The sequence below is a fragment of the Cygnus atratus genome, chromosome 1 (assembly GCF_013377495.2).
Source record: "Cygnus atratus isolate AKBS03 ecotype Queensland, Australia chromosome 1, CAtr_DNAZoo_HiC_assembly, whole genome shotgun sequence".
Taxonomy (NCBI): domain Eukaryota; kingdom Metazoa; phylum Chordata; class Aves; order Anseriformes; family Anatidae; genus Cygnus; species Cygnus atratus.
This window is the reverse complement of record NC_066362.1, coordinates 190,000,681-190,026,382: the sequence shown is the minus strand read 5'-3', so window position 1 is coordinate 190,026,382 and position 25,702 is coordinate 190,000,681. Positions and strand designations below refer to the sequence as shown.

General features: G+C 42.5%; 1 protein-coding gene across 1 annotated transcript in view; it reads right to left on the bottom strand.

Annotated features, from left to right (window-relative positions):
• The window catches only part of XPO4 (exportin 4), an 82,272-nt gene extending 56,989 nt beyond the window's left edge, over nt 1–25,283 (bottom strand). The window contains exons 1-2 of the mRNA XM_035542719.2: nt 25,135–25,283; nt 2,841–2,946 (exon numbers count right to left, since the gene is read on the bottom strand). Of these exons, the coding sequence (XP_035398612.1) occupies nt 2,841–2,946; nt 25,135–25,212 (184 nt within the window). The 5' untranslated portion in view covers nt 25,213–25,283. The remainder of the gene's footprint in view (nt 1–2,840; nt 2,947–25,134) is intronic.
• Between the last annotated feature and the right edge of the window lie 419 nt (nt 25,284–25,702).

Below are 25,702 nucleotides of genomic sequence, written 5' to 3'. Positions count from 1 at the left end.
GACACTTTCTAATTTCTGGGTCTCTGTTTTTTCAAACTGTACAAAGCTCATACAAAAAGAGAATGCTAGTAAAAAAAATAAAAGAGGATGGAATTTCTTCTTTGCGTCAAGTACCACAGATGCACAACTGCAATCATTAACAGTACAGACCTCCAGTACTCAGTGTAAGCTTACAACTAGTCAAAGCACCATTATCCTCTACATGAAGTTACTAAAGAAAGACAGGACAAGCTTTGCCAGTACATTTAACAGCTATAAGCTTACAGCAGAAGAACGTAGAGCCTCATGCTTTGTGGGTTCAACTACAGGTTTCTAAACAAATCATACAGTGGTGGCTCCTCTCCTTTTCATTATGCTCATCATCTCAGTTGCTCTCCCTGTGGGGCTCATACACTTCATGAACACCATCAACGTTATTATCACTCTCTATCTTCCATTCCAGTTTCTGTCTTGAGCACTTTTCTCCTGTTTCTTTTTTAAAGCCAACCCTATCTGCCTTCTGGTTCCTACCTATCCTTACCTGCTCATATTCCTTCAATCAGCTGTTCTTTCTGTCCACACTGTATGAACACTTACTCAAGAAGCAAGAAGTCTGGGGAAAAGTCTTTCTGTTCCAGGTTCTTTCTGTTCTCAGCATCTCAACTACCTACTGGATAAGCCACTGCAAGGAAAACTGCACTGCCTGGAAACTCACTGGTTTCTCAATGGTGATAGCAAATGAGCAGTTCAAAGATGTATTATTTCTAGACATTCAAAAGGCATTAAACCAAGCTCATGTTCCTTCCAACCAGTTATATTTCAGAAGAAAAAACGGAATTATCACTGCAGACATTTTTCGTTAATAATGCTAAACTGTGTTCCTTTCTTTGTCAACCAGATGCAGAGATATATCCCTTAGCACAGATAATATTGCTAGGAATATTTCATAAATTTCCATTACTTCTAAGTAGTGACAAATACATCACGTAGAGATCTAAATGTTCTGCAAGCAAGGTTACTTACATATGTTCTTTTGCCCACATAAAATTCTTTAAAAATCAATGGTGGGGAAAAAATGGGGTGGGGGGAGGAGAGGAAGGGTGAGTTATCCTAACTGAAAGCAAAAAGTGTCGTTACAGCCTTCATGACCAGACAAAGTACTAGTGTAATATCCTAAAACCTTGAACTCATTTGTAGAAAAAAATTCGGTTTGCGAGTGGGTGTAGGAAAGGAACCACACCCTGCTCTATATATTAATGCATAATTTAAAAACATAGTAGAAGGCCTGCAATATTAATACCATAATATTCGTGAATTATACTTCTCTAATCCAGAAAATTTTGAAATAACTTAAAAAACACTGTGGAATGAATAAAGTATGAAAATAATCATTTTAGACATTAGAAATGTCTAAATTCTTAAATATCTCTCTGTTCCGCATGGCAAAATCTTTGAAATTAAAAGTTGCTTCCCCCTGCTGCATGTGTTCTTTTCCACACATTTCCAGGTTTTCCAGGAATTTTTGATAAAAGATGACACCTACCTACCCCTTTCCTTCCCCCACACATACAATCCCACAAAACTTGGAATTGATATTCTGTTGCTTCTATTAGGTGGACAGTAATTTTTCCAAATAATTTTTGAAAAAAAGCTGTGCTGTTAACAGCAACTAAGACATTCAACCTGGAATAGATTCCTGCCATGGAAAAGTTCATCACCAGTACAAGAGCTGGCAGCAGCAGATGTATCAACCAATAGTATAATGGGAAGTATCAAGCAATCCTGCTACAGAGAGTTCTGCAAACTCCACAGATTAGACAGTATTACAATAAGCATGTAATAGAGGAAAGGCTAATCTATTACATCAGTTTAGTAACTTTGCCAAATGAAGTTATACTTTACTGACTTCAGAGCTGCCAGAAACAAAACCTAGAGCAGCATGAGGCTTCACCCTCTACCATTACTGATCTTTGGCTAATGCTATTTAACAGCTCGGCAGACATTTAAGTTGTAGTTTCAAGTAGACTTTAAGCAAAAACGAATGCCAAAAGAAACAGCCTTGCCATCTTGCAACTACTAACTGATCCCTCCTATTCTTGGTGCCATGATTTCTCATATTTGGGTAAAAACATTTGCAAAGCGAACCTGGAACAGTTTTTTGATCTGCTTAAAGCCATCCTGTTTATTTGCCAATACATTATTCAGCTTACCATGTGGCCACCACACAGGATGTAACATGTGAACAGGACCTGGCACTGAATGTTGAAAGCAGTACTACCCCTTTCAACAGCAATGCCAGATTCAAGCTCTTCCAGAAGAGTAACTTTTAAATCAATTTTTGTAGGTACTGCTTAAACACACAAACACAGTGTGTTACTAATACAAAGATCTGAATTACTTTGCTTACATTTTAAAAACATTTCTTACTTGCTTGTAAATCTACTTTCAATACTTAAAAACAATACGTATTTCAAATCTTTTAAATGAGACGTTTGTCCAAGCCTTAAAGAAAATAAAATACAAATTAAAAAAAAAAATCACTAAGTTCTTCAGTTTTCTCTGTTCCGCATGGCAAAAGCCCCTACCTGGACAAAGCTCCTAACAATCTGTTCTGAACGTAATGTTGACCAGGCTTCCAGCATAGAGCCAGCCTGAGATCCCTTCCAAGCACAGTCATTGTATAACTATTATACTGAAACAAATATATGAAACATGAAATTTGAGGGGGAAAAAACAAAAACAAATGCCACACAAACAGAAAGCACCCTTCCTCAAAATTAAAACTAATGTCCGTACTCCCAGCTGTAGAAGAACATAGCTCCAGTTAGAGAAACTGATTAACTGCATTTATTAAAACTTACCCAAAATATGCTTGCAAACAGCAAATGGTGATTTTGATTTCCGAAACGATAAGAATATGTGCTCGGCATGTTGGCGTTGTTCATTATTGACCATGGAAGGTGGTGCCTGAAAGAGAAAAGAAGAGTTACTCCAGTACTAAAAAGCAGTTACACTACAACCCAATTGTAAATACATGAGCAATGTCATGAACTTATAAATATTTGCCTTGTTAAATATCAAAAGCAAGTATCACTTGGTAAAACTACCTGCTCTTTCTTAGTCACAGCTTCTTCTTCTATACCACTGTGCATTCACATTGTGTGCTCATAAGAGCGACCATTAAGACATCAGGCAGAAAGCAAATAATTTTATGTTCTGATTGATGCTTGAGAAGATCGTCAACCCAATCCTTTTTTTCCCAAACCAAAAATATCATTGCACATCAATTATGTTGTCAACATGCAAACAGTCACAGAAACAAAGTTCTATTTTTTCTTTAGTTCTTTCTTTTTTTAAAAAAAAGACTTGAATGTCTAATAAAGTCGAGGGATTAAGAATCTCGACTATGGATACGCTTTAAAATCACATATTGGCAGTAACATACTACCCTCTAGTGTTTAACATTAAAGTTGACATCTTAAAGATGGAGCAAGGGCTCAGATTCTGGAGGTCAGCTCATTTGGGGATGGCCGCACTGGTCCCCCAGTGGCCTTGTATCATGGGCAGCTTGGCTGTCCAGATGACTCCTGCTTCTCCACTACTGCTAGAAGCCAGCTCCACATTGCTTCTCTAAGTGAAAGTCACCTACAAATAAAGCACGAAACCACACAGGACCCTGGATTATCATGAGGTGGGATGGAGCACTGATGACAGTGCTAACAGTCTGCAGAGCAGACTTGCCACACTGAGCAATCCTGAGACCCCCACCAGGCCACGAGGTAAGAACAACCCTGCAGACAATACCAGCTGTTCGCAAAGCCATGCTGTTCTTCCCCTTTGCCATTAGTATTCTCCAACGTTGGGTATTTGGTATTTATCTCAACAAGTACATAGCAAAAAAATACTCCTACAGGGAACTGATATCACAAGGCAGTGTAAGCTGAACTGATACACCTTTAAGAAAGGAATGCACACAGGTAGAAAGACTATGGCTCCATTGATAGAAAGGACCTGGGGATGTTGGTCAATACTCGTCTCACCACGAGCTGGCAGTGTGCCCAGGTGGCCAAGAAGGCCAACAGCATCCTGGCTTGTATTGGGAATAGTGCAGCCAGCAGGGCCCGGGAGGTGATCGTCCCCCTGTACTCTGCACTGGTGAGGTCGCACCTCGAGTGCTGTGTTCAGCTTTGGGCCCTCACTACAAGAAGGACATCGAGGCCCTGCAGCGTGTCCAGAGAAGGGCTACGAAGCTGGTGAAGGGCCTGGAACACAAGTCCTGTGAGGAGCGGCTGAGGGAACTGGGGCTGTTTAGTCTGGAGAATAGGAGGCTCAGGGGAGACCTTATTGCTCTCTACAACTACCTCAAAGGAGGTTGTGGGGAGCTGGGGGTCAGCCCCTTCTCACAGGTAACTACTGATAGGACTAGAGGGAAAGGCCTCAAGTTGCACCAGGGGAGGGTCAGGTTGAAAACCAGGAAACTTTTCTTCTCAGAAAGAGCAGTCAGGCATTGGGACGGGTTGCCCAGGGAGGTGGTGGAGTCACCATCCCTGGGGGCATTCACGGAAAGGTTGGACGTGGTGCTTAGGGACATGGTTTAGTGGGTGACATTGGTGGTTCAGGGACAGTTGGATCAGATGATCTTGTAGGTTTTTCCCAACCTTAATGACTCTGTGAGCATGGCCTTGCATAAAAAGTATAAAGCCAGGTTGAGATGTTAGAGTACGTTACTGAACTTAAGCTGAACTTCTAAACTCCCCATCGGAGTCTTATCCCCGGCAACCCAAGGATCATACATGAGCTGCATTTTTTGATCTGCACCTGCTGCTCCTGGAATAAAAGCATGAACACCCTAGCATAAAGACCAGGGTATTAAATTTAAGATTAGTATTTTCTAGTAAATACATTAAATCTGATTTTATTATTTCATCCTTGACAAACCACAGAAAATGGAAGATTCAAACATGAGCTAGTAAATCCACAGATTAAAACTGATGCTCCTCAATCATTTTCTCAATAATCTGACCAAATGAAGCAAAGGAAAGCAGACTGCTGATCATCTGATTAAGTGGATCCTAATGAGCAGCTGTGCCCCTTCTTACACATCATTTTTTTTTCCCCACTGAAGAATAAATGCCCTGTACTTTCACAAGCCCGTGCTCTGCTTAAAAAAAAAAAAAAAAAGCCTCACATAATTAAGGCACGTGCTGCTTGCACGATAAAACCCAAACTCTGCTGCGTGCATCGCATCCAGCTGTCACCAGGAGCTGTCCCCAGCCGAGGTGGTTTCTGCAGTCAGAGCGGCAGTGCTTCTCTGGGCAGGCTCCAACTACATTCAATGCCACAGGCCCTGCTGTGCTGAATGCTAGATAAGTATTTGGAGCAGGTTATCAAGAGCACAGGGATGAAAACAGCCACAGCCTGAAACACACCTCAGTCTGTGCTGTTGCATATAAACCCAAATGCAAAACACAGCCCCCACTTCTCCCCTTTGTGTGGGTGAGCAGTTGTGCAAACACAGAGAGCCAGACCAAGGAAGTGGTCATGAAAAAGCATCCCAAAGGCAGGCTTATTTTTTGCACCTGGATCAGTCCTCCAGCCTGGTTCACCGTAAGACAGCACAGCACAGGACGTGTGTGTCATAGGGTGCTTTTTTTCAGCACCATTTACCATTTAGAGTACATTTAATCTATGGCCTCTGATGCTGCACAACGTCATGGGAATCCTCTGAAGGCTCAAGAAATACACGACTTTGGTCAATGAAGTTTCATGAGAACTAAGAATGAAGCTTCCCAAAGACAAGTGACTTACTTCTAGTTACCCTCTGCCACCAAAAGGAGAAGTCTCACTCCCTTTCTTGCTCTCACCTGCATGGCCTTGTCACCTCCTTGCACTATCCCTTATATTACCTAGCCCACAATCCCTCCCTCCTTCCCCCCTAAAAAATGATACTGCCCTTTTAGCACTACTGATCTTGTAGATCAGCTCTACAAGCCTGTGAAACCTCACTAATTATAGCAACATCAGAAGAAATGCTTTGGGTGTAAGTGACAAAGTCTGGGGACATTTATATGCACATTCTTAGAGCAAGAAAACTAAATCAGGGCTATCTGATTGCAATTTTGCATTAACAAAGTTTGAGTTTCTCATGCAAAGTTTCTGTTTCCAGTGTTCTGTAATACTTAAGGACAAACCTCTTTTAGGAAGATCAGCAGTAAATTGCTGCACAACTGTAAAAAAAGAAATAATTAAAGCTGTTTTATGGGAAATAGTCCCTTATGCTTACAGTAACTAGAAAAACGCTCTTATTTCACATTACTTTAACTCTTCTGGCTTTTTGAAGTATGATTACAGAAGACCTGTGGCACTTTGGGAAGGCATAAGGCACATCATATTCCTGTATTAATTAAAATAATAATAATTATATATTATGAACTCACACTCAAAACTGTCATGATTAGAGAAGTGCTACAGGCGAGCTTTGGACTGTAAAGTGCAGCCACTAGAGGGAGCTTAAAGCTCACAGTCTTCTGTCTTCACGGTACTCAATATCAGTTATTGGTAAATTGAAAGTACTTTAAAGTCCAGCTAATTTAAGGCTTTAAAGAAAAACCCAGCACATGCATATTCTGTGCACAAATTTCACATTACAAGACCACTGGCTTAAGTGAGCCTGACACAACAGTGTTGGAAACATACCCCAGCCTACCTGCTGTGCTTGGAAGATCTCCCAGAATACCTACACGTTCACGAACTTATTTCAAATTGCAGAGAAGAGTTTGAAGGAGACAATCAAGCTTAGAGGGAATTAAAAATTGGAATGGTAACGATTGGGTTCCTTTGGCATGCTGAAACTACTGCCAGTCATACCATTTCCCTTTTTGTACTACCTGATATTACTGCTAACAACTATTTGCAAATTTTGTCTTACAAGTTACCTATACAAAGTTCTCCAGGACAAGTACGTCTTTTTAGCATAGCAAGATATGAGGTATCACCCCATAAGCAGACAGCTCCTAGGTAACACAGCATTGCAAATAAAATTACTTCCTTTCAGCTACCAGCACTGTCTGGATGCAGAACAGGAACAGCAACAGCAGCATTTGCTGATCAACTCCAGCAGGACCACGGACTCCAGTGACCGTTATCCACACAGGAAAGAAAGAAAGGCTGAAAAAGGACAATACTAGTCTGGCAGACAAATACCTTCAAGGCTGCTACACTTATCTGCAAGCCTGGACAGCTAGTAAGAAAGAAAATAATGTGACCAGTTCTATTTAAGTATGCAACAACAACGAAAATTGCAACAAAGCCAGTAAGCATGTTAGAAGACAAATCCTGCAGGTGTTCAGGGAAATCCCATACTTTTTCTGCAGTTGTGAAAAATCTTGCCTGCCATTTTTTTCTGCTCAATGAAGAAGCACAGGAAAGATGGGGTCTTTGCTTTCTCTTTGCAACTCCTCTGAGAGACCACAGATAACAGCAATGACTCTCCTCAAGTCACCAGCAGTAAATGGGACAGTGAAAAAAGTCTTTCTGAGGAAAGCAGAAACACTAACTTCGGGAGAAAACAGAGTCAAAAGTAGAAAACTCCTTTTTTGACTCAGAGTCAAAAAAAAAAAGAGATGGAGACTGATATTCCCCATGTTATGTTAAACGTGTGGTTGAATCCTCAGCATCTTTCTAATATTTTGGGATACAGACTGATGCAATTTGAAGGAATGTGTTGGCACAGATCATAGGTACACACATTTTTCTGGTGTAATGTTATGTACACTTCAAATTTCATTAAATACACAGGGAATGACTATAGCTCTTTCTGTATATAAAGATCAGTTCTGACAGGAACAAGTCCCTCCATTTGCATTTCAAACACAACCAAGCCCAAAAGTTAGGCAGTGATCTTCAGTGGTTAAGAGAGAAATTAGCTTCTTATAAAATATATGTTTCATTAGACTCTTAATAGTTTCCTTTAACAGACATGCCAACCTTCAATTGATCTTGCACTTTCTGTACGTAAAAATCAATAAAATCATCACGCTTTTCAGGAAATACCCTATCCCATTTTACATGCAAGGAGAAATGCTTTGGAAGGTCAGGAACTGCCGCTGTGAAGCTAATCCCAAGTCAGGTTTTTCTTTCTGTGATTTCCTGAATCCTAACCAACTCCTCCATCAAAACGCTGTGCTCTATTAGAGCAGATGCTTCACAAGGAGCTAAACACAACTTCCGTGCAATTGCCTTTTCATTCCAGTGTGGAACTGGACAAAAAATGAAGTTGGATTCAGGTTTCTGTCAGAAACAGAGGTTCCATCTCAATGAGCTCCAGTTCAGCACACCCCCTTAAATCTCCTCTCTCACGCTTTCTTACCTGTGTGAGCACATTATGAGAAACCCCACTGTGGACAGAGCTTCAGCACCTCTCTCCCTACCAACAAAATAAGGGGAGCCCCAGCACTGCTCGTAACAAAGCTCTACTTCTGGCAACCTTAGCATTAGCAATCTGCTGATGTGAAAAACGCAGGAGCCAGGAACACAACAAATTAATCATACTGAATTGTTCCAAAGGGCACTTGGATCCTCAAGAATACAGACAGCACCGGTAGGTTTTTAGCAAGATTTCCCATTCCTTCATCCCTTCATCTTGTACTATGTGAGTATAAAGAAGAGCACCTGACACAGCAGCACCACATAATTCCATAATTTTGTATATTGCCACTTACTTTTTCATCACCAAATAATCCCTGTCTTTGTTTCTTCCTTAGAAATCTGTGTTACATAACTTTAATTATATTTTTTTTCCTGCTCCTCCTTTGATGGTACACCATAAATTTAAATGATATATTATTCACCGATGCCGTGAAAAATGGCAGCACAACTGGAAAGGAATAAAAGGGCTACAAATTTAGCATACGCTACCTAGGCAGAAAGCAATTAATGCAAACAAATATTAAAGTATTAATTCACAGTACACTCAAAATGGGACAGTAGAAGCTATGTGAAACGGTTAGATCAAGCGTCATTTGGAAAACAAACATGACTAGGAAACACCTGGTGAAGGTACATGTGGGAAAAAAGGGGGTAAAAATAAATGTTTGGGGTTTTTGTTTTGTTTTAAATAGAAGTAATAGTTAGATGCAGATAGAGGATGTAAAGTTACACATATGTATTCAGATCCACATGCTCAGTACAAGCGTTTCCTACCTCAATAACATACCTTTTAAAAAATATAACTGAAGTTGTCATTGATGGAAAGTGCCAAGCAATCAATGCGATGAAGACATGAGAATGATAGTGAACGGGTTACAAATATCAGATGCAATCTTTGTAAGCCATTTGAAGTTGTCACTGCTTTTTCAGCCCCTTCCACTTACTTTTGAGAACAGTCTTTGCTTTAAAAAGAAAGTATCAAATCTCCCAGCCCACCTATTGTAGGCAGGCAGTTTCATTTTGAACATCTACTATACAAAATATCACATTCATGATTATAAGTGACATTGTTTTCTTGAAGGTTTTAGGTGTCAGAGTCTATTACTTCTGGACAGGGACAGTATCTTACAATTAAAAATGTCTAACATTCAAGTGACAACGTTATCATTAAAAATCAGTAACTGAAGAGCTTTTCATTCAAGTATTATTGAGTTAACCAGTTTACACTTATCTCTGCATTATACTCTTACTAAAAAGCAAAAAAAACCCACCACCCACGATCTCGTATAAACATAATTAAGAATCAGATGAACAACATTTATTCCTTGCAGACAGAAAAGTTTGCTAGAGACAAATTCTGCTTTTTCACAGACTTCTGCTGTGGCACGACAGCACAGAATACAGCCAAATTGAGCATCCTTCTGCAATTACCCAGAGGGAAATCGGCAAATTAGCATGACTTAAAGAACAATCATGTACTCCTCCAGACTTTGCTGCTTTTTAAGAGAACACAGAAAAAGTGCACTGGAGTGTTTTAAGCTGACACCCACAGCATTCCCACCTACAAGAAGTGTCTCCTGTGAACAGCACAGCCTAAACACTAGTAGCATTATGAAAAGGCAAATATGCCTACTGAGAGAATTTTCTTGGATTTAGAACAGATCAAATTGCTTGTACCTGCTACTATTAAAGCCAAGAAGAATCTGTCTTGCCAAAGGCAATGTTTATGTCTGCAAGTAAAGTACATTACAAACTCAACAAGGGCAGAAATAAAAAAAACCTTGAGATTTCTACTGAAAGCGTGACTTCATAAAATGAACCCCAAACTTCCCAAAGTGAGCTTCCCTAGATACGTAGGAGAATCTTGCCTTCTCTGTTGTCAAGAGGGAAAATGAAACTGTTCCCTAACTGCAGTCTGTGGGCCACTATCAGCTGATGAAAAACCAATTAAACATGTTAGCTGTTCCTCAAAATGGTGTCTAAACTCTGCTACAGGGAGTCTGGAAGCCTCAAAAAGACAAAAAAACGGAATCTGTGCCGATACACAAGGACAAGCAAAAGGCACCACAGACAGCAGTGTCACCACTGGGTCTGGACCTCGCTGACAGCCACCACTAGGCAAGACGTGCTTCGAGAAGCAGGGAGGGAAGGGAGCCCAGATGGCTCGCCAACACATCAGGCAGGCAAGAAAGCCAAGCAACAGTGAGGCATATGCAAAGTAAAAAGATCATGAGTAAACCCGAGAAGCATGTGCAGGGGAACACCATGTGATAGTGATAACGTAGTTGCGAGTACGGGCAAAAATAGGAGAAAGAGAAAAATCAAACACAAGGGCAAGTAGTATTTTTAACTAGTGCACTTACTGTATTAAGAAAAGCTAAATATATTATTCTACCCATGTAAACGATCATTATAGTGGAGCCAGATCTAAGTCATGAAGTTTTACAGTGCACTTCTAAAATGTTCAAAACCTCCCAAAAGAAAGACTTCCATGTCTTAAAACAAACAGACAAAAACCCTTAGAGAATTACTTATCAGTGCAATCCTTCTATATAAGCAAGTAAATTATACAGAAGAATGGAATTCCCAGAATAAGGAGATTCCAAGTTTAACCAGCAACATGCCATGCCATGGGACAGCAACATGTCCCAAGACTGCATTACACTACCTTCTGTGGAGTCAAGCCACAAAATTCCATTCCTGTTTTGCTAGTAACCCTTTTCTAGTGTTTTACATAGGCTGTAAGAAAAAAAAAAAATATCACAGCATATTCAATAACCATCATTTGCCTTAGGAAAACATGGAATCAGAGAGCTCAAATACAGGAGCCAGACCCAGACAGCTGGATGGGTGGCAGCACTCTTCTTCACAGCCTTCCACCCTGTGTCTCTAGGGGACGCTGACACCTAACCGCACAGGAATATCACATCCACTCGTGAAACAGACCCCACCAGACAATGACTCAGGCTATGCAAGGATGCTCTTCAGCATTCAGCAACTGATTCCCAAGTGGATGAGACGTTCTTTCCTCAGGCACCAGGCCAGAAGGCAGTTTAGACAACCAGCATTGATAGCTTCTTTTGCTGCCCACTTCAGATCTGGCATTACATGAAAGTGAGAGCCCTGAGTAATAGCTAAGTTACCACAGAAAACCTAGCTAGCATAATAAACAACTTAAACTATGTTCCAATTCCTTCTTTTGAACTTGCTTCCTGGGGTAATCATTGAAATTTCAGCACAAATTAATTTTCCAAATTAAAAGATACCTAAGATTATTTTTGATGATTGGTAAGAAAGATGCAATAGATGGCTTCTGACCAGACCTGCAATAAAGACAACATAGCGAGATTTAAAACTTTCTGAATAAAAACTTAGTTTGATTAAAAAAATTATTTCCCCAAACTCATTATCCGATGAATTATTTAAACCCCAGAGTGCCCAGTATTTCTCAGTTTATATTTGGAACAAATGCGTGACTGCTCAAGGAATTACCTCCTACACATCTGCTCACTCACATCTTGCTTTCATGCAAACTTAACAATAGGATTATTTTTTCTTCCTATCATTTTGTTTTGTATTTTGGAGCTTAAGTACTTCATACAATCTTTTGCAAGCAAACCAGAAGACAAATTGTGGTTTGTGATAAGATCTATTCTCAGTTTGAAATAGTCTTATATAACACACTATACCCATTAATTGAAGGGAGAGCCAAAGTAAATCAGTGCCATCAGTATCAAAATGTCTGCTGAGATGAAACTTCCTCTCCAAGATAAGCAATGAAAACCTAGAGATATTACTCCTCCAGTAACAATTTGACCCTCAAATGTATGTTATTACATGCTCTCCACTGAAATTAGCATTCATTTACCTGCTCAACACACTACACGTATGTGATTTGTAGTAACCAGTCTGCAGAGGCAACTGTCCTCACAAGGACACAGCTTCCACTGTCCATGCCTGCTTTCAGCATCAAAACAGGTACCCAAGACCTGCTGCTCGAAGACGAGTGGGTAGGACTTGGAAGGCTGAAGGGAGGAAGGTAGAGCAGTGTCTTTGTTAGAAGAGGCAGGACCATGGAGAACCAAGAGGAAAGAATTAAAGCTGATGAAGGTATAACCCTCAAGCAGATGTGATAGGATGCTGACAAATGGATACCTGCAGCTGGTCTAAATATCCATATGCATTGTTCATCCGCTATCATCGCTGGCTGCTGTCAGCCTCCTCACGGTATTATTGGGCACTTTCTCCTTCCTGGCTATCATGCACACTACTCAACAAGAAAATTCACAAATTCAACTAAACTAACAGTATGTTAGCTCACATCAACCTACTCTAAGTAGGTTAGGTGAACAGGATCAGCTCAGACTCCATCTACCCTGTGGAGGATTGCTCCCACAGAATTTCAAAGAATGATCAAATTCTGCATGGGAAAGTTCTGTACATCCCAAGAGTTATTATTTGAAACTTGTCAGTGTCGGACCAAACTCACATGGCCCCATATAAAGTTATCACAATAGCAGCACTCACAGAGTTAGAACAGATCTTACACTTCAATCAAGATCTAGTTTTCTTTTTAAAACTAAATGCTTTCTTTATAATCCCTAGGACAAGAAAATGTTTGAATTTCATTCCAAGAAAATTCAGTGTAAACTTTAACAGACTTTTCTTCTTAACTTTAGAGAAGTCTTAACTTCACTAAATTTAATCAATGAAAGCCTGGATACAGCATGACAAAACTGTGAAGAAAAAAAGCTTCAAAAAATTGTGCGCTTCACACGTATGTTACTGTTTCCTCCATAACTGCAGTTACAACATTGGTTTAAGCACACTGACAACAGATAAAGCTGAGAAATGTCCTACAATATACACCTAACTTATGGTAGTCTGGCTCGAGCAGCCAAAGGATGAATGCTGACACAAGGTCACAGCTCATTCTTAAATAAAGCCTTATTTCCTAATCTCCACATTCACTGTTCTAAAGTTTCAAAGCACAAGCAAGGTCTGGCAGGCAGTTCTGTTTAGCAAAGTAATCTCTAAAATGTCTGGTGGATGCTGATGGATAAATCCACACAGAGTTCCTGAAGTCAGCAAGACTCTTCAAAGCAACAAGATGTCAATCCCTGCAGACCTGAGAAAGTTCTGCCAGCACAGAGTAAGTACAACTCAAAAAGGACAAAGATAAAAACATAACTACACCAAATAGTTAAGGAAAACATCATTGTTCCAAATTGCTTTAAACCATTTCATGTTAACAGGGAGAATCAGTTAGCTTTGACTACATCAGGAATGAAACGTCCTACTGCAGTAGGACAGGAACCCTGTCCCCTGGAGCTGGAGAGAACTTAGCCTCTGCATCTGGCAGCATGGGGAAGAGAAGGGTTGGTGGCAATGGACCCAGCTTTTCCCTCAGCTCCTACTAACTACAGGTACTTCTCTGTTTCTCCTGCAGGGAGGCATGAAGATAAATGGGTCCCAACTTAAGGCCTTGAGTCCATTATCCTAGAGGGTGGGAAGGAGAAGAATCTCACCATCCCCTATCCCCATGGCAGGTCATGGCAGGTCATTCTCCAGCAGGATTAGATTAGCTGACAACCAGGATAGGAAGCTGACACATCCACAGCCCCTAAAATCATAGCTGCACCTTGATGATAAGATTCAAGTAGCTCACCTCTTAATTGCCCACTACTGTACCTCTGAGACAGCATAGGTATGGCTTACTACCAGAGTCAGGACTGTAACAGTGTATTTCAAAACAAAGTTTTAAGTCAAGAACCACTGTTGTGACCCCTCCTCTACTATACACCACATCATAATAGTGCTGGCAACGGCCCTATTCATTCCCCAAAGCCCAAAAGTTGAGATGTAGATGATGTACAGCCTTTTTATTAGGCTCACTGTACATCAAATAATATCAAGCACCTGCCCTCCTACCGCAAGAGAAACTATTTAATCTTATTATCCCTATGTGAAAAAGTGTTTTGTGGTATCAACTTTTTTCCGTTGCCCAATTTCCAATCATATTTGCTGAAACTACAGCTATAACCACCCATTTTGCAAGGGTAGCATTATTTTTACTCACGTAGCCTTCTACAGTAAGCAGCCGCAGATGGAGCAGGGCATCACGGAGGTAAGAGCCACTGCCCTAGGGCTAAGAAGACAAGTTCACAAAAACTTGATAGGGACCAGAATAGCAGTCATATCTCTGCAGCATCATCTGCAAAAGCCACTCACGGTGCCTTCACGGCTCATGCATTAAAACTAAAGGACAAACACAATACTCAATTCTATCTACCTCATGCTAATTTCTGACTATAGTTTCTCCAAATGGAAAAACAAAGAAAAGAACAGGTTGAAAAGCAATCAGAGAGGACAGCACGCAGGTATTGGTGCTGCAGTAAACCCTGCTGAAGCCAGGTCAAACACTGACAGACCTGTCCGGCCACGAGGCCACTGCTCTGGGCAAGGGCGGCGAGGCGCAGGCTGGAGGCCTCATGGCAGGAGGCGCAGCAGGCCCGGGCTGGGGCACCCACAGTGCTAAAACACACCACTGCCCACACCCGGTTGGGAAGTCGTCATTCTGTGAAAGAAACCGAGACAATGACGCATTTTTTGCGTCTTAAAGTTGAGGCTTTGCCTCTCATCAGAAGCGTTTCCTCCCACCACTAATGAGGAAAGGCAGGCCCACGCGTCCGCCAGCTGCCCAGCTCCAAACCTCAGGTTTTAGCACTTCCTCCTCCAGCAACCTTGCTAAAATTTCAAAACCATTTCATTCCGGCACAGTTATTTTGAAGGAGTTAATTAAAAGTGAGACGAAAAATTTTGAGTTTTCAAAGTACCTCCAAATTTGACAAGGAAAACTCCTCTGGCTTAGTGTATTTTCCAAATGGCACGGCCTGAAATACCACGTGTTTTTACTTGGCTTTACTAAAAGCTTTTAAACTGCTATTAACGGAAGCTTACAAACAGACACAGGTAAAATACACAATACCTGAATCAGAAATGTAACTACAGAAACATGAAATCAGGGTTTAGCGCAAAAAAAAAAAAAAAAAAAAAGGCAGCAGAACATAGGCCCAAGGAGGAAGCTCATCACCGGAGCCAGCCCGGAGGGTAAGAATGCACAGAGAAATGGCGAAACTACAGAGGATTTTGTAAAGCAATCAATTTCTGTCACTCCAAAGCAGGAAAAAATCTGGGCTTTCCCTAGACACTTTTTAAAAAAAAAAAAAAGCTCCTTAACATTTCTTCCACTACTCAGAAATAGCAAGAAAAATATCTATTACTATACATAATTTAGAAGATGGGATCGCATTTATTTTTTTAAACTAATTTTTTCTGCTCTTACAGATACAGCTTGAACCATGTGTTACCAATGTCGTTACATCTCTGTATTCAAGCTCCACCAAACATACCGACAGGCAGTCACACAGTACATATCTTGAGATTTTCTAAAAAAACACTTCTTTTATGAAGAATATACTTTTTTCTTTCACACGCACAGATTCTGAGATTTTGTTTTGTTCAGAAGAGGCAACTTTTAAGATTCCCTTAAAGTTAAGTGCCTGAGTTCATTCTAAGAAGCCTGGGTAATTCAGCTAAATTTCTAGCTTTGAACAGTCACAGGACTCCACATATTTACTGAAAAATGATTGTGAAGAAAATGTAGTCGTCATTACATATTTTATCCTTATTGCTCTTAAGGAGAATATTATTGTAATACAAACATGAGACTAGCTCCAGAAACAATATTATCATTTCTCTTTATTATTAGAATGTAATATTTATATATTCCCCACTAAACAATTCATTATCCTGAAGCTACCCAACATCTGGTCTTAATAGCACTTAAGACAACCTCACAAAGTAACAGCTTTGCAGCTAAACCTCCCTAAATCCTCAGGAAGAAGCATGTTTTTTTTGGGGGGGTTGGGCTTTGTTGTTGTTGAGAGGTAAGGAAAGCACTATTGATGTTTTCTTCATCAGAAAAAGAGGCACGTGCATGTTTTCCTAACTTCTTAATACATTTTTTCTATGACAATACAAGACTTTAGCCATCTCGGAAGCTACCAAAAAAGTGCGGTTGACAGAGCAGTAGTCAAATAACAGCAACTAAAAGCCAACATTATTAGCAAAGCAAATAGTATATGTCAGTGGCTGAAGAGATGATAAAGAATAGTTAAGACCTTAAAGGGGAGGGGGGGGGAATGTATGATCAGTGCAGAAAGTGTCAAAAGCTCTGTGTACATAAAAATCAGCGTCAATTTTAAAATGTAAGGCTTTTCAGCCACTGCTTAAACACACAAACGCAGCTTTAAGGCATCTAATATCAAGCCAGCATCTGACACAAGAACCGTCCAGAGAGGACCCCCAGCTGATGACATTTGTCCCCACATCACCAACACGGGCAGCTTCCCCCTGTCCCCAGCCTGGCTGTGTGGCAGTGCAACTTTTTTTGTGTTGCCACATGACAGAAAAGTGGCATTTCTGCAGTAACAGGTCAACGAATGCGTGGCAGAGCCGATGTGGTTTGTGCCTGTACAACTGTTACCACTGTTGTGCTAGCTTTGATATTGTTTGTATATAATCATTAATGCCACAATCAACAATAGTTGGAATATTATTCTTACAGAAGCATGGTATAACAGTATTTTTTGTGTTGGTTGTCATCTGCTCGAACCACTGATCTCTGTGCACCAGCCTCAGAAGTACCCCTAACCGCTGGATCTTCAGACTCTGCATTACCAATGCTGCAAGCTGCTTTGTGAATTCCGCAAGTTGCCTCTGCCCTCCTTTACCTGGAAAATCCCAGCAGATGGCTTATTTACTCGGGATGTGAAATAGCCAAGTTCAAGCTCCTTCCAAAGCAGCCCGAAAAAAAATAGTGAATGTGCCTCAACCACCCCTTGTTGTTTTAAAAGCTACCCAGCTACCCATTTCTGAAAAGGAATATACCACCCATGCCAATATAGCCCTAACGCCATACTACAACAAGCCCCCAAAACATCAACAGCCCAAACATTAACAACCCACTTATCATAGAAAGAAAATACTTCAGTGAAGTACATGAAATACAAATACCATGCACTTTTTCTGTATCTCTTCCCATTAACAGATACGAAAACCCATCTATGGAGGATGCCAGTATTATCCTTTCCCTTCATTAGATGGATTGTGCAGACAGGATCCTGGTCTACATTACCAGGAGTGAAGAGGTGCCGTCTTTGCAGAGCTTCCAGGCTGCAGTGCCAGGAGAGGGAATGCAGCGCTGGAGACCTTCTTCCTCTCTTTCCAGCCATGTTACCTCCTCTCCACCCCTAGTCACACATTATTAACATTATCTCGTGCTAGCTTTGGCAACTGGCAGGTCCTTCTGTAAGCCAGTCCAACTCACTGAAGTAGCAGATAACCAAGCCAGCAAAAAGACGAGTAATGGTTTTCCTCAGCCATTTGCTGTTAGACTGGTTTAGGCTTCTCTGAAAACACAGCCAACACCTACATCACACTTACAAGCCCAGGACTGCAGATGTTCTTCGCCTTAGCCAAGCCCTTTGAAATCCCAGGGACCCCTGTCAAGAACTGACAAATTCCATGGCAAAACACCGTAATGCACTTCATTGATTCCACAGTCGCAAATAAATTACAAAAGACCTTGTGATAAGGTGTATTTTCAACACCACAGGTTGTGTCTCTACCATTTTGCACAGCTGCACGAAACAGCTGGACTGCAGGAGGGCAAATACTGAATGTCATAGCTTCAACACAAACCAGGCTACATCCCTAGCCTTTCTGCACGTTCACTTTCACAGTTCTGTAAATGTTGAAGCCAGTAGGCACCACTAAAAAGCTTCTCTGTTATAGAGTAACATGAACAATAAATTTTCATTCATAGCTCCTATATTAAGCCAAATAACTTTAAATGTATTTTCCATTAAAAAAAAGAATAAAATGAAATCAGTCCTGATCTGAAGGTAAAAGAGAAGTATATCTGCTATTTCCTAAGTGGATTAACAGCACAATTTGACCAAAGTTTCTTTTGGGAGCACAGACATCCTTTTTCATCTCAGTCAAGGTAGTACAATTGTTCAAAATGCAACACAGCGAAAATAATTTCAGTTAATTTTTTTTTTCTCCCTGCATCCACTTCCCAACCCAGCCACCCGGACTGGTGTACTACAGCTCAGTGTCTGGGCAGAGCCTAGGGCAGCACTGAACAACCACCACTCACCGCTAAGCCTCAGAGACAGGAAGATTTGGGGGGTTCCTTTTTGGGAGGTGGAGACGGGAAAGAAGGCTATTTTAAATGTATCCTCCTGCCAGCCTTCCCCCATTTCTTACACTCACTATTCCAACAACTACTCCACGCTCACCAGGGTGGTTTAGACAGACTTCAAAGGAATGGAAAAAGACCTGAAGGTTGACTGTGTCAATGTCTCCTGCTCAGATGTGACAGCCTCCCTTCCAAACATCTCCCAGCACGTGTGTTTTTATGTCACACACACACCCCACTAGGCACCAGAATTGCTCCAAATTTTACTGCTTTCCCTATACCACGGTCACTGCCCCAGCACAGGTTATCTGTTCCACTTCCTTTTGTTCTGGGGAAACCAAGGAAGCCTGGAAAGCAGGAAAGGAGTTACACACAAGGAATACATTTGCCCTTGGTAAAATGGAAGACATGACCATCTTAATCCCAAATCCCAACCTTACACCAAGCCAGGACACAGAAGTGGAAGAAACACTCCTAGGTATACCTAATCCAGACAGACTTTTTAGTATCAAAACAATGCCAGAAATTCACAGAAAGGAATGTATCACTTGGCCGCTTGTGACAGCACCAGCTCAACTTAATAACCAGGAGAACTTCTTCCACCCCTCCATATGGAAAGCCATTAATTAACTAATGAACACAGATTATCGTACCAACAGTAAGGCTCTTAGGAAGCAGGTTAAAGGGAAGAAAACAGTAGGTAGTGCCGGAAGAAGAATTATCCAGATGGAGTTATCAACTAATGAACCTCAGCGACGGACAATTCTAGAAGCAGACACACGGTATTTTCATTAACAACTCAGAATAAAGTATAGAAACATGCTAAGGCAACACTGACACATGCAACGAGTGAGAAACAACGCTAGTTGAAGTGATGAATGTTCCCTCTGTGAAACAATCAGAAAAAAACAAGCCCTACGTCTGAAGAGTCCCGTTTTGCTAGATGCTACGTTTGCTTTTTAAAGATATCAGAAGCTGCAGCGATCTTCACATTCCTGTTGTCACCTCCTCACCCTCGGCACCGTCTGCTTTGGGTACACGCCATGCACGCTTGCTCCCAGGTGAAAGTTCCATTAGCACGCCATGCACTGCGTGTACTTATTCCCAAACTGTAACCTGAACTGCGTGCCTGTAAAACACACCAACCATACCAGTTCTTAAGCAAAAGGTGGCACAACTATACATACACAATGAGGGACTCTTGCATTACTGAGTACCACTCCAGACAAAGATCTGGACTGCTTGAGCATAGTCCTCTGAGAACATCACCTTGATGCTCTGAAGTAATAAAGAAAAGCATAACGTTAAGTACTGCTAGGAAAGGAATACAGAAGCATACCAAAAATTTACAGCCATCTAAACTCCTCATGTTCCCACATCACAAAAGAATGCAGTTCTGGTTGGTCCATCTCAAAAACTCTGCAGAGGAATACAGGGATGATCAGCTGTATGGGACATCTCCTATTTGAAAAGCTGACCAGTTATAAAAGATGACAAGAGGGTGCGGTATGACAGACAGCTATAAAAATCAAAGTGTACAGTAGAAGAAAACCCAGCACGATGACTTGCTATTTCTCATAATTCAATAATGAATGAAACGATCAAACAGCAGGCTTCTCTCAAGTAACAATGTTTTCTTTTGTTCTTTCCCTCAAAAAAACTCCTGTTAAACTCGTTATTACTAAACAAATATAATATAAAAAACTAAAAAAAAAATCAAACATATACATTTATTCCAGAAACAACTAGATACGAGGGGAAGAAAATTTCATCAATAATCATTAAGCAACAACGCTACCTGGAGCTCTTCAAAATACTAACTCAAATATGGTAAAGCATATACCAGTGAAAAGATTATCTCTATTTTTTGAGGCCCTTCTTCTAAGCCAGCAGCTAGAAAACACTGCTGGAAACAGAACTGAGCTAGGCAGATGTTTAGTCTAATCCAGCCACAATATTATGGCACACGTCCAGCTTGTTTTGTTAGGTGATGACCTGGAAGACTTCAACAAGTCTCAGCATTGAAGTGATTCATTTGCCTGGATTTCTTCCAACAGGTAACCTGCCATAAGAAAATCAGAGCTAGTACATCTCTTCCTTTCATCCTTACCATTATTCAAGCATCACGACCTGAAGAACTGCCCCACAAAGAAGACAGGCTGCAACCAGAAACTGAACTTAGAAAATGGAGGATTGCCATGGTCCAAACTCCAAGGAAGACAGGTCCGAAGAAAATCCCATACAAATTGTCAGGGTAGATGATACAAACAATTTGTTCTTAGGTTTTAAGAATACTAATGTGCTCCCTTATGCTGTTACTCTACAAGCTTATTGAAACATCTGAAAAACAAGTTCATTTCACCACAGTTAGACTACCCAACTTTAACCTCAGATGGGCAAGACATATCACAAACTAAGAAATACCCCAAGAAGAAAGAAATTCCCCTCCACCATCACTCCCAAAACAGACCATGGTGAGAACAGAACATTTAAAAACTTGTAAATAAGGGAATTATTTTGTAAAAGCCTTCACTCAGACATTCTTGAACCTGCCCATTAATGCAACCCAGAACATACCGCACAGAATAGCTTAGGATGACAGGAACCTCTGAATGCCACTCAGCTCAAACTGCTGCCAAAAAGAGAACTTGATTCAAAGTTAGATCAGGTCGCTCATGGTCTCATTCAGTCAAGTTTTAGATTTCTCCAAAGATGGGAGATTCCACAGCCTCTCCAGGCAGCCTGTTCCACTGCCTCCACCAGCCATACTTACTAGGAAAGTTTTCTCCTCCTACCCAGCCGGAATTTCCCTTTCTGAAACTTGTAACATCTTATCTTTTCATCGTGTGCCTTGCATTTCTAATACCCAGATGGTCTGACTTGGCAAATAAATTTTACACTGAAGGTGTGTGATACAATTGTGCCAATCTGACGGCTCATCAGTGCTAATGAGGCACACTGGCCCTGCACATGTCCAGCAATCTAATTTCAGCCCCCTCCTTGCGCTAGCTTTGCGACTTAAATGGCTGCACAGATCATCAATTCATCTTGCTAACCTGACAGAAATCCATTCCCTTGTTTAATTCTTATGTCCTCTTTGCAATATTAATATGTTCAGCACAGGTCACAAGGGAGAAAGTGAAGCTGCAGGTAGGAACAGAGCATCCCGTTTTGGAGGGGGCCAGGGAACAAGCTGTAACCTGTGAATGTAGATTTAGGTGACACAGAACACCATATGCTAAAAAAGCATCAATCTGCTTTAATAAACTGCCAACAATAAAATTCTTATGCACACTTCCAACTTCACGCTCTCACCTATGGGATGAAGCTTACATTTCTTTCCTTAATGCAGCCTGTCCTCCTAATCCACAAAGAGAGCAATTAAAGCAGTGCTCAACTGACATTAATTATATTTAGCATTAATTACCACCTGAGCTAAACACAACATAAGAGAAAGGAAACATATGTTACAGTTCAGGGATGCCACATTGTTTGGAAATGGAGCAGCACTGTACTCACTTCATTTCACACGGATTCTGGTGTGCACAGTCTTCACCAAGCCAGAGTCACACAGGTCAAAGGTACAGAGCAGCCCGTGGCACTGAACTACAGCACGGCATTTTGGGTTTAAGCTACAAGGCATTGTGGGAAGCTTACATTAAACACACAGGTTGGAAAGGAATCAAGTAAAAAAAAAAAGTGTGTACTTTTTAGTATGGCAAATACTCTCAGACACACCAAAGAAAACTGCCAAAGGATCAGCATTCAAAGTCATGTTTGACAGCCAATGACAACTTCAACTTCATCTAACTACTCTTTAACTTATACCGAATTTCAATCATTTTCCAAACCGTACCTTTTGAACACGGGCTGCCTAGAGCCCCTTGAAAAGCATTATTGCAATAAAGGACAAGCATTTTTACACAGCTGTAAGAGAAACCTGGTGAGAGAACAGATTGAAATCTCTCCATTTTTCACACACTGCATGCCACGATTTGTAAAGCCCATAAAGATCAGCAATTTGTGAGCTCAGAATAAATTTCTCTCATATCTGACACATAAGAAGTAGTTTTCCAAAGGAAAACTCAACTAACCCAGAGCAATAAAAAAAAGAATTATGAAAATACTTATCAAAGATTTAGAGAGCTCAAGGTGATCCATACTTACCCTATAGGAAAGTTAATTAAACATTCTTTTTTTTTTATTATTATTAGCATGTCTGAATTCCTCTAGTCAATTCTCCTCCCCTACGGTTCTGTATTTCAGCTTGAAAATAAGACAAACACCACGTGAACTGCCACCGCTCCCTGCTCCATCCTCAGATACTTTGCACCACCTTTGATGCCTCCTTCCCAACTGAATTTTGCATGGACTGCCAGTGTCATCTGCCTCAGGTGAGGAGAGCAAACCATCTCGCTTCCCTGAATCTCCCCACCACTCCCTGCTGCCATCTGTCAGACCATTCACAGCTCATTTTTCAGGTATGGCTCCACTTCAACGCGCCAGCCTCTGCTGACCTCCATTACCAGCACCAGGTTCACCACCCTCCTCCCCCAGGTCCTCGGATTTTTACATAAATAATTAATCCTATCAGTTCGTTTGATCAGTTCGTGCCTCCCAGCTGTCACACACAATTACTCATTGCCCCCAGCTCCAAACAGACCTTTTACAAGATTTTACCAAACGTTATAGGAAATTTAAATGAAGATTATCACTGCCCAGGTGCGATCCTGCAACAGGATTTTGCTCTCATTTGTCCAGAGTTGAAGGAACAGGCGCAGGGTGTTTGACCCTTTCAGGGCTGGGGGTCCCATATCTACCTTCATACTGACACACGCCAGGCTAGCTGAACTCCTCTCCGCTGTCACCCCAAAAACCTGGCGGTTCTTGGGACATGAGGCACAGGGCAGAAACCGTAAGCAGTTCCCACAGCCCTCATAGCCACCCTGCCTTAAAGCCTGATCGGGTTCCTTAGCCTCACAGACAGCTTCCAGAAACCTCTCTGTTCCTCAGGAACAGGGATCTAACTCTTGCCAGTTCAGGGATGTCTACAGGACTTCCAAGAGCAGCTCTGAAGGAAAAAAAGAAACAACAACAAACAAACAAGCAGCAGCTCGTGCCTGCAACAAGTCCTTTTTCATACTGATAGAGGCTGGAGGGAGAGAGGAAGGTAGAAATATCAGCAAAGATCCTAACAGCCACAGTGTTTGCAGACTCGAGACAGAGTTTAACCAGCAAGTTTAGGACCTATTCTTCAACAGAAGCATCAACGCTGCCATAAAAGGCTGGCATCTTTTCACTGCACTGACATTTCCGATTACTTTATCTCCATATTAATAGGCATCTTCCTCTCTGTAGTAGCAAGGCTAGGGAAACTGCCACCACAAGCAGCGTTAAGTTTCCCAGCACGGATGCACAATGCTGGAGATGCAACTCCACGTGCTTGATACCAAAACCTACCTAACGCGGGGCTTCCTTCCACAGCCAAGTTCTGTGTCATACTAATACTTGCTACGTATTTCCTCTACACAGCCAAGCACTTCTGGTAATTACAGCAACTGCATTATTTAAAAGAAAACAAGACACAGAGATTATGAGGCTGTCTAAAGACCTGTGCAGCTCAGTTTTGCAAAGGAACGCATGAACCAAAAGCAAAGCTTAAAATGTATCACTGTGTGCATGCCTTGAAAAGTTTTGTTGGTGGTGGTTTTTTTTTTCCTAAAAGGATTAGTGCTTGTTGGTATCTTACTTTCTCATCTGGAAAGATATTCAACATTTTCCAGGCTGATTTCAGATGGAGAACACAGGTGTATTTCGATGAGGATACCCACGGCTGAAGCTTTGCTCTGCCTGCTCCAGCCAGACACTTACCCCACGGGCTCTGCACGTTGTCCAGCTGTCGATACAGGACAAACCTCCCCAGTTCTTGCTTGGTTCACTTCAAACCCCTTCAGTACCCACAACCTGCCAACTCCCTCTCCGTCGGGCCCACGTTTTGGTACGATACACTCCAGTTTCGCGGGGAGCCGTGTCAGCTAGGCATTTCTAGAAGACCTGCACGTCCTCCCTGCTAAGCCCGTCGCCCAGCACGCTGCTCTCCACTCAGAGGAGCCCAAAAACTTTCACGAGGACCCCAGGCGATGCTCGGCGGGCGGCCGCTTGCCCCCAGCTCCTCACTACACGTGCTTTCCCCCCCGGCCAGCCCTGAGCGGAGCCGCCAGGACGGGGGCGCGGAGACCTCCCGGACACCATCCTCGTCCTGGGGGGCTGGGGGGGGAGCTCCGCGTTGCTCCAGCAAAGAGAAAACTCTGGAAAAGAAAAGCGGGGGGAGGCTGCGGGGCGAGGGGGCGGCGAGGGGACGGGGGGTAGGAGGGGAGAAGAGGGGAAGGAGGGGAGAAGAGGGGAAGGAGAGGGGGAAAGGAGGAGGGAAGGGGGGAATGCGCGGGCCCCGCCGCCCTCACCATCAGCACTTTGGCCGCGTTCTCCAGCTGGGCGATCACCTCGGGGGCCCCCCCCGCTGCCGCCGCCGCCGCCATCATGGTCTCCGTTCAATGACGCGCCATGCGCTGCATTGTGGGTCGAGGCGGCCGCACAGCCAATCCCGCCCGCGGCCCCGGCGCCCGGCCCGAGCGGCGGAGCCGCCGCCGCAGGCAGCGCGACGGCCGCGGGCAGCCCCACCGCCACCACCGGGCACGGAGCGGCCCCGCCGCACGCAGCGCCCACCGCCCGCCGCCCACCGCCCGGCCCTGCGCGCCCGCCTCCGGGGCGGGCCCCGCGGGGGAGCCGGGGAGGAGCCGCCGCCGCTGCTGCTGCTGTTGCTGTTGCTGCTGCTGGTGGTGGTGGTGGTGGTGGTGTTCGTGGGGACGCGGGTTCGAGGCTGCCCCCCGCCGCTGTACGGTTAGGGCAGGTTGTAAAGTGAGGGGAAAGGCGGGGGGTGGTCCGCACAGAGTTGGCTCGGGTGTTGGAGGTGTGTTGGGGAGCGGAGTGGGGATGAGGGGTGTGCTGGAGGGGTGCTTGGTGGGTAGATGT